At 50.0% G+C, this 18,004-nt stretch overlaps 2 protein-coding genes across 2 annotated transcripts; one reads left to right on the top strand and one right to left on the bottom strand.

The window, feature by feature from the left end:
• Positions 1–1,647: 1,647 nt before the first annotated feature.
• On the top strand, positions 1,648–6,804 carry LOC103626584 (cyclin-T1-1). The gene is made up of 6 exons (XM_008646994.4): positions 1,648–2,134; positions 3,177–3,258; positions 4,408–4,542; positions 4,632–4,810; positions 4,893–5,041; positions 5,148–6,804. The coding sequence occupies exons 1-6, from the start codon at positions 1,944–1,946 to the stop codon at positions 6,044–6,046; spliced, it is 1,635 nt and encodes a 544-aa protein (XP_008645216.1). The 5' UTR covers positions 1,648–1,943; the 3' UTR covers positions 6,047–6,804.
• A 3,285-nt stretch (positions 6,805–10,089) lies between these two features.
• Positions 10,090–12,334, bottom strand: LOC100194105 (putative protein kinase superfamily protein). Its single transcript, NM_001139158.2, has one exon. It carries the CDS (start codon positions 12,230–12,232, stop codon positions 10,265–10,267), a length of 1,968 nt encoding a protein of 655 aa, NP_001132630.1. The 5' UTR covers positions 12,233–12,334; the 3' UTR covers positions 10,090–10,264.
• Between the last annotated feature and the right edge of the window lie 5,670 nt (positions 12,335–18,004).

Raw genomic sequence — 18,004 nt, 5'->3', positions numbered from 1 at the left:
AGAAGGAATGAAAATGGAGGGTGGAGATGTGATTCTGGGCTCTATTTATGGGCAGCTTTCAAAATGACTTGATTCATATTAATGTATACAACACCAAATTCCAGACATTGATATGCTCTGAAATAGGATGCTCTGCTCCTCTTGTATTTGTGTGCAGGAAAGAATTTTAGGGAGTTCATTTTTGCCCCCCTCTTTTGGGCAGAGGAACTGTAGGACATGAACTTGATGTTGGTACATTTGCCCTGTAGACATTGTGGAAGCCTTTCAGTAGTTCATTTATCAGTAAAGCTTGCATCTTTGGTCCATGTAGTTGTGCACCTTGTCTGTCACTCATCACAACGTTGTTGTGTTCTAACTGTTCTGTGATGAAAAGCAAGGGATACATTATGCTCTAGAAAGCAATAGAAATGTTTTGCGATTCATCACTTTAAGCCTCGGACTCCTAGCCCTGGCTACTGTTCGACTTTGAGGAAGAGCTATACCAAAATCCTGTTTGAATTCATGGACATTGGTTTTTTTAAGACAACAACTCTTGGCCACAAGATTGTCAAAACCAAAGAATTCCTTAACACGAGCATGAGAAGTCTGGATGAACACAGTGGGTTTCACCGCAAGTTGAAGCATTTTGCAGAGCAGTGCCAAATTGATGTTTCTTTGTTGCAAGAGGAAGAAAAGAAAATTCGGTCCTTGGTCAGGGGCACTGTTGATTATTTCCATGGGAGTACAGGGAAGGAGGAGGGCCTGCCGTTAGGATTAGTTGAAGTTCCAGTTTGATCATAGGCACCTAGGTCGATGCCTTTAGTAAGATGTAAGCAATCTGTCTTCTAGCCAGGTTGAGCAAGGCTTAGCTGCAGTGTATCAGTGTGGTACAGCTGATGTATTTATACTGTACAATCTAATGAGACTGTACTGATTAGAGCTATCAGAACCTGCACAAATATTTCACAATAAACTCTTAGGTTATATATTGCTCGAGACTTGTGAATATTTTGTTATTGCTTCCTGGTTCAAATCCATGATGCATGGTACACGCGCGTAATTATGACTTCTCATACAAGACGGGACGTCAAGACTCCGGTCTTTTTGGAGACATCATAACCTATTTGTTTAGTTTTAATCCATTCTGGTTTGTACTAATTATACAGTGCTTTATCCTAATTGTATCCGTGAACCGTGACAATTTATTTTGTTCAGAAAACCGTAGCGAAGCACGGGCATTTGACTAGTTTTTTTTGAAGAATAGAAGAGCAGTTGGAACAAGAAAATCACTATTCTTTACTGATATCGGTTTTGGATTGGTTTACACAATATTTTGGAGTTTCTCTTATCCGCTAAACTGTATCCGCAAAAATCGCGACGCCTGGCACGTCGAGCTGCCTCCGTGAGGTCCGCCAACTAAAACGCGTGCCTGCCGCAAGCCCGCAACAACCAGATGCATATGTTCCCCCCAAAAATCCAATCCAACATGGCATCGGGTGGTATCCGTCCGTCCCCAAGCTGGGCCCACGCGCCATAGACAGTATACACGCACGTGCCGCTGTGGAGGCGAACCTCCAACGAACCGCACCGGCATCCCGAGCCGTACGCTACGCGTCCGCGAGTCCGCGACTCTCTCTCCGCGTGGCGCAGCCGCCAAGTCAGGTCTCCTCCGCCCCGCCGCCTCTCTAGACGTTCCGTTCGTTAGCCCACCCGGACGAGACGACGAACGAGAGCCCCATCCCATCCGGTTCCGCTTCGGCGCGTCCCTCTGTTGCCTTGCCCTTGCCGCCAACCAACACCCCCGACCCCGAGAGCCGAGCCCCTCTTGCTTGGCCCTCAAGCTTTCGGTGCGTCACCCGCCGCCAACCCTCGACGAGACTCCGATTCTCTTTTCCCCTAGGCCAAGGTCTGGCCTTCCGGTCTTTCTTCACGCCGTTTGTGCGGTGCGGTGGCGATCGTCCGCGATGGGCGCCGCGCGGGGAGAGGAGGACGGGGAGGGGCGCTGCGGCGAGCGGTGCCCGTCGTGGTACGTGAGCCGGGAGGAGATCGAGAGCGGCTCGCCGTCGCGGCGGGACGGCGTCAGCGCGGCCAAGGAGGCCGAGCTCCGGGCCACCTACTGCTCCTTCATCCGCGACGTGTGCATCAGACTCCGACTGTGAGTGATCGATTGAGCTCTCCTCTCTCCCCCGCGGTTTCGTCTCTGGTTGATTTCAATCTGCTACTTGTGGTGTTATGGTGGTTTAGATGAGATACTCCATAATTATGCCAACAACAGCCTCATTGCATTGCCCTCGATCGCGGTTTCGTCTCTGGTTGATTTCAATTTGCTACTTGTAGTGGTATGGTAGTTTAGATGAGATACTCCATAATTATGCCAACGACAGCCTCATTGTATTGCCGTTGATCGCGGTTTCGTCTCTGGTTGATTTCAATCTGCTACTTGTAGTGGTGTGGTAGTTTAGATGAGATTATAGATGTCCAAACAGTGCGGGCTGCCCGTTTGGCCCGTGGCACGACACGAATTTAGCCCGGTCCAAACACGGCCCGGCACGACCCGTTTAGCGGGCCGGGTATGGACAGATTTGGTGGCCCGCGTGCTTTGGCCCGGCCCGACCCGATAAATGAGTCGGCCCGAAGACGGCCCGCATATTTATGTAAATACTAAATATATAAATACATTTAATTCTCTCATAATATGTAAATACTAAATACGCGACAAAACATATATAAAATGTATACATAAATATAAAATGCATACATAAATATTTTGTTGTCTTAATATATGTAAATAATATGTTATTATATATGATTAATTCTGTTAAATATATGTATTTATATACCGCTCTACTGTTGGTTCGGGCCAGTGCCCGGCCCGGCCCGGTCCGTTGAGGCCCACCGGGTCAACGGGCCGGCCCGACACGATTTTTCCCTGGGCGTGCCGGGTTTGGGCATGTCTCTAGGCACGTGGGCCAGCCCGACCCGGCCCGAAGCATCAACGGGCCGTGCCTGGCCCGGCACTATTCGTACCGGGCCGAAACGGGTTCGGGCCGGGTCCGTGCCGGGTGGCCCGTTTAGACATCTATAGATGAGATACTCCATTATTATGCCAACGAAGGCTTCATTGCATTGCATTGCATCCTGCTCTGCTCTGTCGTTGTTTCGCTGACCAATGGAGGCCCCCCTTTCTGCCGTTGCAGGCCGCAGATTACAATGGCCACGGCGATCATGCTCTGCCACCGTTTCTACCTCCGCCAGTCTCATGCCAAGAACGAGTGGCAGGTAATGACATGTGCAATGTAATGCATGGCTACTTACTTGCCTGATGCCTTCGTCGCATCACCCAATATCCATATGAGGTTTTATATGCATCCTACACAAAGGGGGCGATTTTCTTTTGTGTGTGTGTGTGTGAAGTATGATTGGTAAGAGAATGTAGATCACTTGCCTTATCTGAAATCACCAATTCAGGGGACAAACTGTTATTTATCACTAACGATAACGAATTATGACCATTCATCCTTAAGCTATATGTTTGGTATATTATATATTAGTGGGTCCTTAAATGACAGGAGCAACCGAAGGAGGAAGTTTACTATATATATATAATAATTTTTAATATATAATAATCCCTACCTTTGCTGCAACGGCTTTCACATTCATTGGGTAGAACCAATCCTGTACTTGCCTATTATTTTCCAGCATGGCCCCTAACTGACCTTTTCACTTTATTTTCACGGATACATTAACTACTTAAGGACTAGTTTGGTAACACTATTTTCCCAAGGGATTTCAATTTTTCCAAGGAAAAATGAACTAATTTCCCTTGGGAAAATTGGGTTTCCAAACTAGCCCTTACTTCTTTTTCCTTCTGTAGATGCTTTGAACATGTTTTTCGTTACGGCTATCAGACCCTAACATTACCTGACTATGTACCTTTGTTGGGGGTTAGTCGAGGGCAGTGTGTCATAAGGAAAGCACACAAGATATGTCCTCATGTGTGTACTTTACTCGGGTACACATGAAGTGGTGTACTGGTCGCTCAGGTGGTATAAACTGACTCACTGACTGCCATAATGGTTCTTTTTTTTAATAAAAAAGGAAAAGGAAAAATGTGAAATATGAGTTTGTAATCGGGTCTGGGTGTGAGTTTTAGTTAAAGCACAAGCACTCTACCCAGAACCTAGATTGCAATGGTGGACGAAGGTGTCATTCTTTTGGAGCAACTTATCAAACTGGGCGCAGCACTTTCTAATAATACTCGTTTCAGTAAGTATTAGCAACTTGTTGCACTACCATCTAATTACTTTGTAGTTAGTAAATTGTATTGAACTTAGTTTCCATATTTTTTTGTTTCCCTAAAATATTGAGTGATCTATTTACATGTTTGCTACAATTGAACATTACTTACCAACCCTCTATTTCTTTCAGACTATTGCAACTGTCTGCATATTTCTTGGGTCAAAGATAGAAGACACACCTTGTCAATTGAAACACGTGGTCATTGTGTCATATGAAACAATGTACCATAAAAATCCGGATGCTGCTAAGAGAATCCACCAGGAGGTATCTAATTATGCTCATCTTTTGCACTATTATCACTCCTTGACGGTGTTTGATTTATTTACTAAACAAGTTTTGTTTTCAATGAAAAGCATGAAGTGCTTGCGAAGCAAAAGGCACTGATTTTGGTGGGGGAGACACTGCTGCTTTCAACAATAAGGTTTGATTTCAATATACATCATCCTTATGAACCTCTAAAGCTCGCGCTGAAGAAGCTGGGCATTGCCGAGACGGAACTGAGACAATCTGCTATGAGTCTCATTAACGATACGTAAGTTATCTGGTCTATTCTGTCAAATATTCTAGCTATTATGTTAAAATATTTCTCCCCTCACACGTATACATACGTGCAGGCTTCCGTCAACTCTAGTCATCCAGTTCAAACCACAGTATATTGCTGCGGCATCACTGTGGTTTGCTGCCAAATTTCACAACGTTAATCTTTCCCAGAATGGGACAATATGGTGGCATGTGTTCGATGTTGCTCCAGATCCGTTGAGAGGTACACAGCAGATGAAGTTATTTTCCTTTCACCGTTCACTGAACTATATCAGTTATGTATTCTCACTGACATCATGAAAATGTCTGATGATCAAACGCATTTGCAGTTGTTGTGCAGCAAATGTCTGAGCTCTTTGAGAAAAGAGCCCCATGCTCCGTGGGTCCTGTTACCAAGCCAGTACCAGCTTCAAGCGCGACGGATAAACACCAGATCAAGCCGGCCCCAACTCATACTCCAATGGATAAGCATCAGATCAAGCAGGTTCCAGCTCCAATGAATAGACATCAGATCAAGCCGGTCCCAACTCCAACTCCAATGGATAAGCATCATATCAAGCAGATCCCAGCTCCAGCTCCAACGTGTAGACATCATATCAAGCCGGTTCCAACTCCCATCCCAACTCCGATGGATAAGCAGCAGAACAAGCTAGCTCCAACTCCGATGGATAAGCAGCAGAACAAGCTAGCTCCAACTCCGATGGACAAACAGCAGAACAAGCCGGCTGCAGCTCCAGCTCCGACGGACAGATGTCAGAGAGTAAGCACCCCGGTTCCTGCACCGAGGGACACGCAATCTTCAAGGAGAAGCTTTAGCAGCAGCAGCAACACAGAAGCTCCTAGACGTGTGCCTGCAGGCCGTTCATCTAACGAGAAGCCCAGAGACAGGTCGCCAAGGCATGAAGGGCACTGGTGCCGAGGAAAGGATGGAGAGAACCAGCATTGTCAAAAACACAGAGACCATAACTCTGAGCAGAGGCCAGAAGAACGGTCTAATCAGAGAGCTCTGAAGTCTGGTCTTGCTTACCTTGTTCGTAGTGGTGGGCCGAAGGATACAGGTGCAGCAACAGAGATCAGGAACCTGACCAGACGGAAGAGAAGGATCCAGGAGGTTGGAGGGCTCCCAACTCCTGTTTACACGTCGGATACGGATGCTTGGAGGCAAGTTAGCGCTGTAGTTCTTTTTGGAACGAAGGGACAGAAAAGGCCGAGAGGAGATGAACCGTAGGAGTTGCCGCCTTTTTTATTTGGTATTTTGCAGAGAAGGTCGAGAGAAGATGAACCGCGTAGGAGTTGCCGTTTTCATTTGGTATTTGGCAGAGACCGACGGCTGGTCTTTGCTGGACTGATGATACTTTGAGACAAAGGTGTCTAATGTGGACGGGGTCTGTGAATTAAGTTCACTCGTGCGCATCAGATGCACCCAGCTTGCACTGAAAATGACACGCTATTGTCTCCATGGACCAGGCTGTTCCGGTTCTGTAGGCACGGATGGACAGTGATGGAGAGAAAGCTGGTTTTGGGCACCACCTGGTGCCAGCCATCTTTGTTTTGGACTGAGCTGTATGGCTCAAAACAAATTTTGTAGTGTGTGTCCATGTGTATATTAGGACGGTGTTCTAATTCTGTCTCAGATCGTCCAGTGCTATTTAGTTATTTACACCGTGCCTGTCTGTCCTTCGAGTTCTCAGTTTTTAGTGGCTTATTGGTGAAAATTTGTTATCCGTTTGAAATTTCTCATGCGAACGAGGAGGAGATTTGACAGTGCCTTGGCCGTCGACACAATCCGCCAACACATTTGATCATTACCAGCTTCTGCAATATGCTCTAGAGAGCCTGGTTTGTACAAATAAAGGGAGAACAGACAGATTTTTGTACAGCCTGATGGCATAGCGTTAGCCATTGTATCATATACAAGGACTGGCCCGAGCGAATACGCTCCTGGAGTCCTTTTGCACAACGAGAGCACCACAGGATGCATTCGTTTGTGATTGTCTGCAATAGAAATTGCGATGCTTCCAAATTTTCCAGACCGCCGGTGAAATGAGCTTAGTACGGTCCTTGATTGCTTGGAAATTTGCCCGATATACCACTAGCAGATTAGTGGACTGTTTGGTTTGCTGCCTAACTTGTCATAGTTTGTCTAACTTTAAGGTTAGTTCTTCACTTAGAACGACTAATTTTAGATAAAGTGTGATATAGTTAGACATAAACCAAAAGTCCAGAAACTGTATTTCCTCCCAACCACCTGTGAGACCGCAACAGGATGTGTTCCTGTTCCCCGCTACCAACTATGGATTCGACCGCAACCTTGAATACTAGTATTTGCATAAGGTATTTAGTTATTTATGTGTGCTTTTGTCTCCTAGTCTATCTCCCCTTTGTTCTAAACCAGCTCTTACCTCTTAGGAAGATCAAAACCAATCATAGAGTAAATGGGTATACCGGTCAGAACCACCATTACTGTAACAAGACGGCCTGCTGGCTTCATAAGAGAAGCTTTCCATTTTGGGAGGTAATTAGCCACCTTGTCAACCTGTTTTAGCGAATCTGCTTTAGAGCTTGTTCGGTTATTTGTAATTCACGTGGATTGAAGGAGATTGACATAGATTAAGAGATATTCTGACTAACTAGAGATTTAAACTCACCGAATCCTCTTCAATCCATATAAATTAGGATAAAAACGGTCAAGACTTTAGAGGCGTTCGTTTTTTTCCGGAATGGAGGCATAGAACAATTACTAAAATGTTTGCTTCTCTAGTTCGAATAAGACCTTAATGATTTTTCGGATGCTCAAAGGAAGACCAAGCAAGAAAAATCCTTGATTTCACAAGATAGAATGTTGGAGACTAGTAACCGATCATCATCCGAACATTGACTTGGAGATACTGAGTTCATGGCAATATTGGTCACTAGTCTAGAGACCTAACAGCTCCTTGATGAAGTTAATATCATTAGTGTTTCTGTGTTTGGCCGTAAAAACAAGATAACGTCATCAGAACAGAAGCCATTTTTGACAACATAAGGTTTATTTTTGGCAGTTCATGGCATTATTTTCGGCGGCAGTTGCAGACCGCCGAAAATAGCTCTTATTTTTGGCAGCCAGGGCCTGACCGCCGAAAATAGCCTTGGCCGCCAAAAATGTTTACTGTTGCTATTGTGATAGAGATACATAAATCCCCAACTAAGTGGCACAGTAAATGAGTGAATTTAGAACATCCATAACCAATATAAACCTAATGTGGCTAACCTTTCATCCGCCACATCATAGTTACACCTATCAAAGAGCAGAAGTTAATTAGACTTTTACAACATCAACAAAACATTTTAGTCCTAATCAAGTTGGGTAGGCTAGAGTTGAACCCAACATAAACCACAAGTAAACTATAAGCTAATCACTTTTACATCAACAAAATACACAAAGTGTTGATTTGGGGTGTGTCACTCTCTACAACCAGAGCACCCACACAACTTATATTACACAATATACAAGCAGGTCATCAACACTCTCCCTTTAGATGGGCTAAATTTATTCAACATTCTCATCTTGTTACATGTCAACTCATTATCCTTAGAACCTAGACCTTTCGTGAGACTGCTAGCTGGTTACAAAACTTGACATACTTCAACTTCAAAACCGCAGCATCAATCTTCTCCTTAATAAAGAATCTATCGATCTCTACATGTTTCATGCCGTAAAAGTAAAACTGGACTGAATTATTTGCTATGTTGATTGTAGCTACATTATCACAATGAAGTAACATAGTCTTAAATGCTATTAACCTAGACACTAGCATTGCACCTAGACATACGATTATTTCCAATAAAGGATACAATAAATAACACTAGGTGTTGCTATGGTGTAACACAAAATATGCGTGTGTTCATGAATATGGCATCGGTACAAGAAGGGGGAAGGTGGGAAGGAAAGGAGCAAAGAAAGAAGAGCACATTTCTATTTTGACATTTATGTTAATAAGTAGGCACTACCAATCTCCGTAGACAGAGAAATTAATCCTTCAAACAAAGATTAGAGCTATAAAAATGCAACACCAAAAAAATAAAAAATAAAGGAAAAGGAGAACACACTCACCTAAAGATCATAAGGAGCCTAAACTCTAGCGAATGATGATTGAACCACTGTAAGCCAGTATATGCTTTGTTGACCCCACCAACAGTAAAGGTGGGCATAGATGCAAGAAACATGGAACTTAGTTGGAAAAATATTCCATACAGTATATGAAAGGTAGAGTAAACAAGGACGTTATAATAGAAATCACATGGTACATGCTCTCAGATCACGCAAACCTCAGCTGGTTTGTAGACAAAAAAATGTCCTCAAGAAAGCAACTGAAGTTTTATTCAATTTCAGTGTTGCTGGTCACATTAAAAAATGTTATTGCATCTAGTTTGTATGTCATTTAAACACAGTTGCATCTAAACAACAGGTATGACGAAAGGGGCTCTAGCCGAGTTGGTTAGGTGCTCTGAGTAGAGCTCCTCAGATCCTGAGTTTGATTCCCAGTGGAAATAAATTTCAGGTTGGGTTTAAAAAAATCTCAAGAATCTTCTTCTTAGTATAATAACCTGGACCGTCTTACCCCACAGGTCGATTTTTTTAAAACAAAAGGTATGGTTTATATACACATTACAGTTAAGGTATCAGGTATGTGTGCCTTACATTGCATTTATCAAGTATTACTTAGCTTTCCAAACAATAACTACTACAACAATATTTTGGCTACTACATTAGTAATGTATCATGATGTCTCTAGTGGTTATGTCAGTGCTTAAATTGATAAATAAACGACAATATCAATGCTGATGTTTCTACTTTGGTTTGGTTACTTTATTTACCTTAATGCTACATACATGCATCAGAGATTTGTGTTACAAAACCTTAAATCAGAGAATGTTGGTGCTGTTAATAATAAAGCGTCGGGTCCAAAAGCTTATCCTTTGGCATTTTTCTTGGCAATTGTAAATTGCGTCTCAGGCAAATAACTGACATAAAACCTTGATACTGCTAAAAACAATTTAACAGACATAGTACAAGACAATGAATTTGGGTTTATGTTTCCTCATATCTTTATGCCATAAAATACATAAGCTGATGAAATCTTCTATCCAAAAGATTGGCATGCTCTTCCGACAAAATGATATGACTATATATGGTCATATGGAGCTATGAGTTACCCTTCAACATCCCAATGAACAGTTACTGGAGATTGGAAAGTTCAATATGTAGCAATGGAAATGTCACCAAAAAAGTTCAATGAAGTCACCCAAGAACTTCAGTTTTTGTGTTGGGGCAAAACTACAAATTGATATATACAATATTTGCCATGAGTTTGTAAGCCGATGGAACAAAATCGAGCAAACAAAAACAAATATGGTACACAGTGAATTATAGTGATATCATCTCACTAATTGTCTAAGTAAATTGTCATGTGTCATTTGGAGACACCAGAGCAGCATCCTCATTTGCATGAATAAAAGATCGGAAACCAGAGGGGCTAAACAGCTGACCTGATCCACTGCTGCTGGCTGACCTCTCAATCTCGGCCAGGTTTGCAACAACAGGGATTGGCCTCTCGGGAATAATCAAAGGACTTGGTACTGAATCAGCCTCAAGTATCTTCAGCGCCTGCTCCATTGTCGGCCTTGCATGCAACTGGGGATGTGTGCAGAGTGCACCAACAAGCACGTACTTCTCCATCACCTTAGTTGGACCAGGATCAACCATTCCCTCTTGGATCACCTCCACTGTCCTCCCCCTTCGCACCAAAGACCAAGCCCAATCAGTGAGCACAAAGCTCTGTCCCTCGCTGAGAGAAATGAATGCCTTCTTTCCACTCAGAAGCTCAAGAAGCACAACACCAAAGCTATACACATCGCTCTTCTCAGTCAATTGGCCGTAGAGTGCATACTCTGGGGCAACATAACCTAGTGTTCCGGCAACCCTTGTGCTCACATGCGTCATCCCTTCAGGTGCAAACTTGGCCAGTCCAAAATCAGCCACCTTGGCCTCAAATTCATCATCAAGCAAGATGTTGCTCGCTTTGATATCCCTGTGAATAATGGCTGGCTGTGCACCGCGATGCAGGTAGGCCAGCCCTCTTGCCATGCCAATGGCAATCCTCTGCCGCACCGGCCACGCTAACTGGCATTCTCCGGCAGCAAACAGATGGTCATACAAGCTGCCATTATGCATCAGGTCGCAAACGATCATCCGCTGGTGGCCTTCTCTCTGTGTGGTGGCAATGCAGTACCCACGCAGCGCAACCAAGTTGACATGGCGCACGCTGGCCACCACTTCCACCTCATGGGCAAAGGCGGCGTCCCCAGCCGCGGAGCAGTTCTTGAACCGCTTCACCGCCACCTCAGCACCGTCGCGCAGCACCCCCTTGTAGACATTCCCAAAGCCACCCTGGCCAATAATACTCTTCCTGGCGAATCCGTCGGTGGCAGCCTTGATATCGTCGTAGGTGAACTTGACGAGCGTGGTGCTGGCGCTGATGGACTCCATGGCCTGAGAGCGCTTGCTCCTGCTGTCCGCAGCCAGGGCGGCAGCGGCATCTCGCGCCTGCCTTCGCCTCACGACGAAGCAGCATCCCAAGGCTGCGGCGAGGAGCAGCACTGCCGCGAGGGAGCCGAATGCGACGCCGTAGACCCAGGGGGCGGCACCGGAGCTGTGGGACTGAGGCGGGTTCGCCTTGAGTAGAAAGAGGCAGTAGGCAGTGGCCGGGTCGGCGGGCCCGTGCGGGCTAGCCTCGGCGCCAGCGTAGATGGAGGGGTACTGCACGCACCCGGTGACGTTGTTACTCCTGGCGCTCGGGGATCCAGCCAGGAGATAGGCCGCGGCGGCCTTGCTGAGCGCGGTGGAGCAGGCGGTGCAGTCAGGGACGGCGGAGAGGTCGCGGTCGCAGCTGGCGTCGATGTCCCCGCGCGAGCTGGGCGGGACGAGCGCGTCGAAGTCGGCGACCGTGGAGACGTTGCCGCAGCCCGGGGAGGCGAGGGCGGCGTCGAGGCCCGAGAGGCCGCAGGCCGACGCGGGGAGCGGGTAGGGGAGCGCGGCGCGGAGCGGGGACAGGCAGGAGGAGGCGTCGGGTGGGAGCACGAAGGACGATGTGGCCGCGAGGTGGAGCGAGAGGAGAAAGGCGACGGACTGCGTGGCGACCGCGCAGCGGGAGGCGTCGTCCGACGGCAGCGGCGGCGCGAGGAAGGGGAGCAGCGCCGTGAAGTTGAGAGCGCATTGCAGCGCCGGAGAGGGGGCGGCCGGTTGGGACGCGTGTGGGATGGGGCGGAGGAGGAGGAAGAAGGGAAGGAGGAGACGGAGGCGGCACATGGGAGGCGGAAGGGGATGGAGATGAGGCCGCGAGATGGGGCGGAGGAGGAGACGGAGGCGGCACATGGAGAAGATCAGAAGAGTGGGTGGGGGTGGGGGTGGGGTGGGGGCGGTTGGTGTTGACTGCTGTTTGGCGGCCGTGGCCAGGGAAGAAGAAGGATGGTGGATAAGCTGCGCCCGTCACGTTACTGTACTAATGGTCCGAGCATTTTCAAACATCTGTCTATTGTCGCGAAATTGTACCGCTAAAACCCGGTCCGACGTTGTAAATTCTGCTAACATAGATAATCTCTTTGTCCGCGGCTCTGTTGACTGTTGTAGGGAGCTGGGCTTGTTTGTTCGCTGCTTACCATATATCGTCTGAATTTTTCTAAGGTTGGTTTTGTTTGGTTCGTAATTTATCATAATTTTTCTAACTTTTTTTCTATGATTAGTTCTTCAATTTATTTGACTATATTAAACTTGTTGATCTTATATTTAACTTATTAATATTTGCATTCTTACCTAGGTGTCGGCGTTTCGGACCTGGGGACCCTCCACCGAGCCGACCAGTGAATTTTATCGCTGCATGCCCCTGCCCAGATGAGTTGGCGCAAGACGAAACACAAGGGGGGAATGCGGCTTGTATTATCTCGCACCGGGGGTGCTCGTAGTAGGGGTTACAAGCGTCACGAGAGGGAGAGAGAGCCTGTTCGTTTGCTCGTCCCCGCGCGACCCCCCGCAGGAAGGCCCTGGACCACCCTTTTATAGATGCAAGGAGAGAGTCCAGATGTACAATGGGAGTGTAGCTATGCGCTAACGTGTCTGGCAGAGAAGTGCCTGAGCCCTGTGTACATGCCAACGTGGCTGTTGGAGGAGTGCTTGAGCCCTGTGTGCACGATAACGTGGTCGTCGGAGAAGTGCCTGAGCCATGTAGAAGCACAGCTGGCGGTGCGGCTGGAATCCTGCTGACGTCTCCTTGTTTCCGTAGGGGGCAGAGAACCACCGACGTCATGGACGCACGCGGGGAACCATCATTACCTGTTACCGGGGTGAGCCAGATGGGACGCCGGTTTTGTTCCCTCGTAGCCTGAGCTAGCTAGGAGTAGGGTAATGATGTATCCCCTGTGGCGCGGTCGGTCCGAGCCCAAGGTCGGGCGAGGCGGAGACTTCTCCTGAGGCCGAGGTCGGGGTCGGGCGAGGACGCGATTCCTCCCGAGGCCGAGGCTGAGGCCGAGTCCTGGGGTCGGGCGAGGCGGAGACCTCCTCCCAAGGCCGAGGCCTAAGGTCGGGCGAGGCGGAGCTTTCTGTTGCGCCCGAGGCTGAACTCGGCTGTTGTCAGTCTTACCCCGGTGGGTGGCGCAACAGTCGGAGCGGGGCAAGCAGCGCTGTTTTCTTGTCAGGTCGGTCAGTGAAAGGGCGAAGTGACTGCGGTCACTTCGACCTTGCCGACTGCGGCGCGCGTGTCAGGATAAGGTGTCAGGCGATCTTTGCATTGAATGCGCCTGCGATACGGTCTAGTAAGGCGATTTGGCCAAGGTTGCTTCTCAACGAAGCCTGCCCGAGCTAGGCTTCGGGCGAGTCGAGGGTGCGCCCACCGCCTGAGGAGGCCCTCGGGCGAGGCGTGAATTCGTCCGAGACTACTATTCCCGCCCGAGGCCGGGCTCGGACGAGGCGAGATTGCGTCCCTTGGTAGACGAGGCCTTGACCTGAACCGTGCCCATCAGTCTTTGCGGTGAGTGCTGAGGGTGGTTACCAGCCGTGTTTAGGAGTGTTGGGGGTACCCCTAATTACGGTACCCGACAGTAGCCCCCGAGCCTCGAAGGGAGTGTTGGTACTCGCTTGGAGGCTTTGCCGCATTTTTTGTGAGGGGACCGGCCTTTCTCGGTTATATTTTGTTCCGGTGGGTACGCGCGAGCGCACCCGCCGGGTGTAGCCCCCGAGGCCTCGGAGGAGTGGTTTGACTCCTCTGAGGTCTTAATGCTTTTTGTGATGCCTCGGCCGGCCTGGTTGTTCCCTCATGCGGCCTGGTCGTAGCCCGGGTGCATGGTCAGGTTCCGAGTTTTTAGGCTGGTTTGTTGACGCTGTCAACAGTTTGGCCATAGCCGGGTTGCGAGAGCAGCCCCCGAGCCTCTGCACGGAGCGAGAGAATGATCAAGGACTGTCTCGACTTTTATTATACGCCCCTTCGTCGCCTTTCCGCAAGGAGGAAGGGGGGAAAGCGCCATGTTGCCCTTGGAGGGCGCCGAACATGGTGTTTCCAGTGAGTTGCTAACGGGTGATCCGAGTGGACGCCCGTGCCCCGTTTGTTAAGGGTCGGCTAGTGGCACGGAGGCGTGCTCCAAAAGTACCTGCGGGTGATTTGCTGGACCCGGACCCTTTCGACAGGGTCTGAGGGCTCGATGCCTCCCTCCGGTGGGATTCCATTACAAATCGTTCCCGCTGATCTCAGAAATGTCCTAGGGTACCTCGGGAGCATAGCCCGAGCCTCGGCCATGTAACAGACGTACCCAGGGTCATCCCTCACTCTGCGTGCTCTGGGGCGGCTGTCGAACCCTTCCGAGGGGCTAGCCTTCAAACCCCTGATCAGTAAAGGGCGCGAAGCCCGAGTGCTCTGGGGCGGCTGTCGAACCCTTCCGGGGGGCCAGCCTTTGAACCCCTGATCAGTAATGGGCGCGGAGCCCGAGTGCTCTGGGGCGGCTGTCGAACCCTTCCGAGGGGCCAGCCTTCGAACCCCTGATCAGTAGGAGGGCTCGGGGCCCGCTTCCTTCGCTGAGAAGGATCCTTTTCGAAATATCCTCTTTCCTGATCCATGTGGCAAGAGAGAGAGAGAGAAAAAGGAAAAGGATATGAATTTAAATAAGGTGGCGCACCTTTTTTGACGCGGTCATCATGGCGGAGGTGAAACGACGCCCGCTTCGCCTGCCAGAGGTGTCGCTCGCCCTGCCAGGGAGTTAATGCGACGGGACGGGTGATTCGCGGGGCGGCCGTTGCGCGTGCGCGAGTCGTTCGAGGAACAGGCGTTTCACCTTCGAGTTTGAATTTCGCGGCGAGTTCGGGCGATGTTTTGAATGGATCTCGCCTGGGCTTTTATATACCCGGAAGAGGGGCCGGCGGTGGTTCTCTACTCTGCCATTTGCGCTTGCCTTCTGCTTTGGTTTCCGCAACCTAAGAGAATAGCCAGAGAAAAGAAAACCGCGCACCTTATCCCCCCCCGCCTCCACCTCCTTCGTTCAGCGATGGCTGACAAGGTGACCGTCGTTCCGCCGCGTGACCCGTGGCCTTTCTCCACCGTTGCTGTGGAGGATCTGGAGGCCCTTGTTGCCGATGGTTTGCTCCGTCCCCTCTCCGATGGGCCGCAGCCAGAGTGGATGGCCCCCGCGAGCGAGGCCGACCCGACTCCGCCGCCGGGGTATGTGGTTAGTTTCATCCCCTTCCACGAGCGGGGGTTTGGAGTGCCAGCGAGCCGTTTCATGCGGGCGCTCCTGCACTACTACGAGGTGGAGCTGCACAACTTCAACCCCAACTCCATTGCGCAAGCGGCCATCTTTGCGGCGGTTGCGAGGGTTTCTTGGGGATTGACCCCCACTGGGATCTGTGGACCCATCTCTTCTCCACGGAGCTCTTTGCCTCGACGACGGAGGCAAAGAAGGTCCGTATGGCGGTGCGGGCCGGTGGCTGCACCCTCCAGCTGAGGCCGGGGCGCATGCAGCAGTACATCCCCGCCACCCTTGTGTCTTCGAACAAGGGGTGGCAGCGCCGGTGGTTTTATCTCCGGAATGACGACGGGAGGCTCCCGTCGTTTTCTCAACGAGTGGTGACCGCCGCCGGCGTTAACTGGCGCTGGGGGGCCACACGCGAGAAACAGGAGATGCTCCAGCCTCTTCTGCATGCCTTGCAGAAGTTAAGAGATGAGGGGCTCACCGCTGCGGGGGTTGTCGCCGCCATCCATCGCCAGAGGGTGCTCCCTTTGGCAGAGCGGCGGTTGCAGCTCTCGGAGATGAAGCCGAGGGTTGCCCCGCTGCCGATGTCTGATCCTGCCGGAACAGTTTGTCTGAAGTATGCGTATGTTTTTCGCGGCCGCTGAGGCCTAAACATTTTTATCGTCGTATCATAAAGCTGCGTTTTCTTTCCTCTTGTTTCGAGCATTAGGACTTGTTCGTCGGTAACAGAATCGCTTATCCGAGCGAGAGTTACTTTTCGCGGAAGGTGATGAGTGAGGTATCCGTATCCCGGAGGCGTAGGAGTCCCTCGGCTCGGTCGGCCTTGCCGCTTACGTGCTCTCTTGCTCGTTTTTAGGGTTCCGTTATCGATATAGTCGAAAGTCGTTTTGGTAGAGAACTTTTCCGAGGAAAATTTTGACGCAGAGGGGGTTCCCACCTTCTAGCCCCCGAGGGAGGGTCAGGCTTTGCCGAGGCAAGGCTAATCCTTCCTTGACGGTTAGACTTTATTTACGTATGCAAAGAAAAACGAGGTACATGAACGACTTGAAACATTTTAAGGGTAGAAGCGACGTAGCTGTTGGATGTTCCAAGCGTTGCTGTAGACCTCGCCTTGATCGTTGGCCAACTTGTATGTCCCGGGCTTCAAAATCTTGGCGATGATGAACGGCCCTTCCTAGGGAGGAGTGAGCTTGTGGCGTCCTCGGGCGTCTTGCCGCAGCCGAAGTACCAAGTCTCCCACCTGGAAGCCTCGGGGCAAATTCGTGCGTGGTAGCGTCGCAGAGACTGCTGATACCGCGCCGAGTGTAGTAAGGCCACGTTCCGAGCTTCTTCGAGCTGGTCCAGTGAATCTTCTCGGCTGGTCTGGTTGCTCCGGTTGTCGTACGCCTTTGTCCTCGGGGAACCGTATTCTAAGTCCGTGGGTAGGACGGCCTCGGCCCCATATACTAGAAAGAACGGCGAGAAACCCGTGGCTCGGCTTGGCGTTGTCCTTAGACTCCAGACCACCGAGGGTAGCTCTTTTATCCACCGTTTGCCAAACTTGTTGAGGTCGTTGTAGATCCTCGGTTTAAGTCCCTGCAAAATCATACCGTTGGCACGCTCCACCTGCCCATTCGTCATGGGGTGAGCTACGGCGGCCCAGTCCACACGGATGTGGTGGTCCTTGCAGAAGTCCAGGAACTTCTTCCCAGTGAACTGCGTGCCATTGTCGGTGATGATGGAGTTCGGGACCCCAAAGCGATGGATGATGTTTGTGAAGAACGCCACCGCCTGCTCGGACCTGATGCTGGTTAAGGGTCGGACCTCGATCCACTTGGAGAATTTGTCGATGGCGACCAGCAGGTGCGAGAAGCCCCCGGGTGCCTTCTGCAAGGGACCGACGAGGTCCAGACCCCACACGACAAACGACCAGGTGATGGGTATTGTCTGTAGGGCCTGAGCGGGCAGGTGCATCTGTCTCGCGTAGAATTGACACCCTTGGCAGGAGCGTACAATCCTAGTGGCATCGGCCACCACGGTCGGCCAGTAGAAACCTTGTCGGAAGGCGTTCCCCACGAGGGCTCAAGGTGCTGCATGGTGACCGCAAGCCCCCGAGTGTATCTCTTGCAACAGCTCTTGTCCTTCGGCGACAAATATGCATCGTTGGAGAATGCCTGAGGGGCTGTGGTGGTAGAGCTCCTTTTCATCACCCAGTAAAACGAACGACTTGGCGCGCCACGCCAGTCGCCGGGCTTTGGCCTTGTCGAGGGGCAGCTCTCCTCGGAGGAGATATTCTAGGTATAGGGCCTGCCAGTTCGGGTTTGGCGTGACCCCATTCCGCTCTCCCTCGACGCGCAGGGCCTCACCCTCAGCGGCCGAGAGTACCTCGGGCTGGACCGAGGCCTCCTCGGGCTCGGGCATGTCGTCGATCTTGACG

The sequence above is a fragment of the Zea mays genome, chromosome 5 (genome assembly GCF_902167145.1).
Source record: "Zea mays cultivar B73 chromosome 5, Zm-B73-REFERENCE-NAM-5.0, whole genome shotgun sequence".
Lineage (NCBI taxonomy): Eukaryota > Viridiplantae > Streptophyta > Magnoliopsida > Poales > Poaceae > Zea > Zea mays.
The sequence above is the reverse complement of the archived record's forward strand: the minus strand, read 5'-3'. Positions and strand labels throughout refer to the sequence as shown.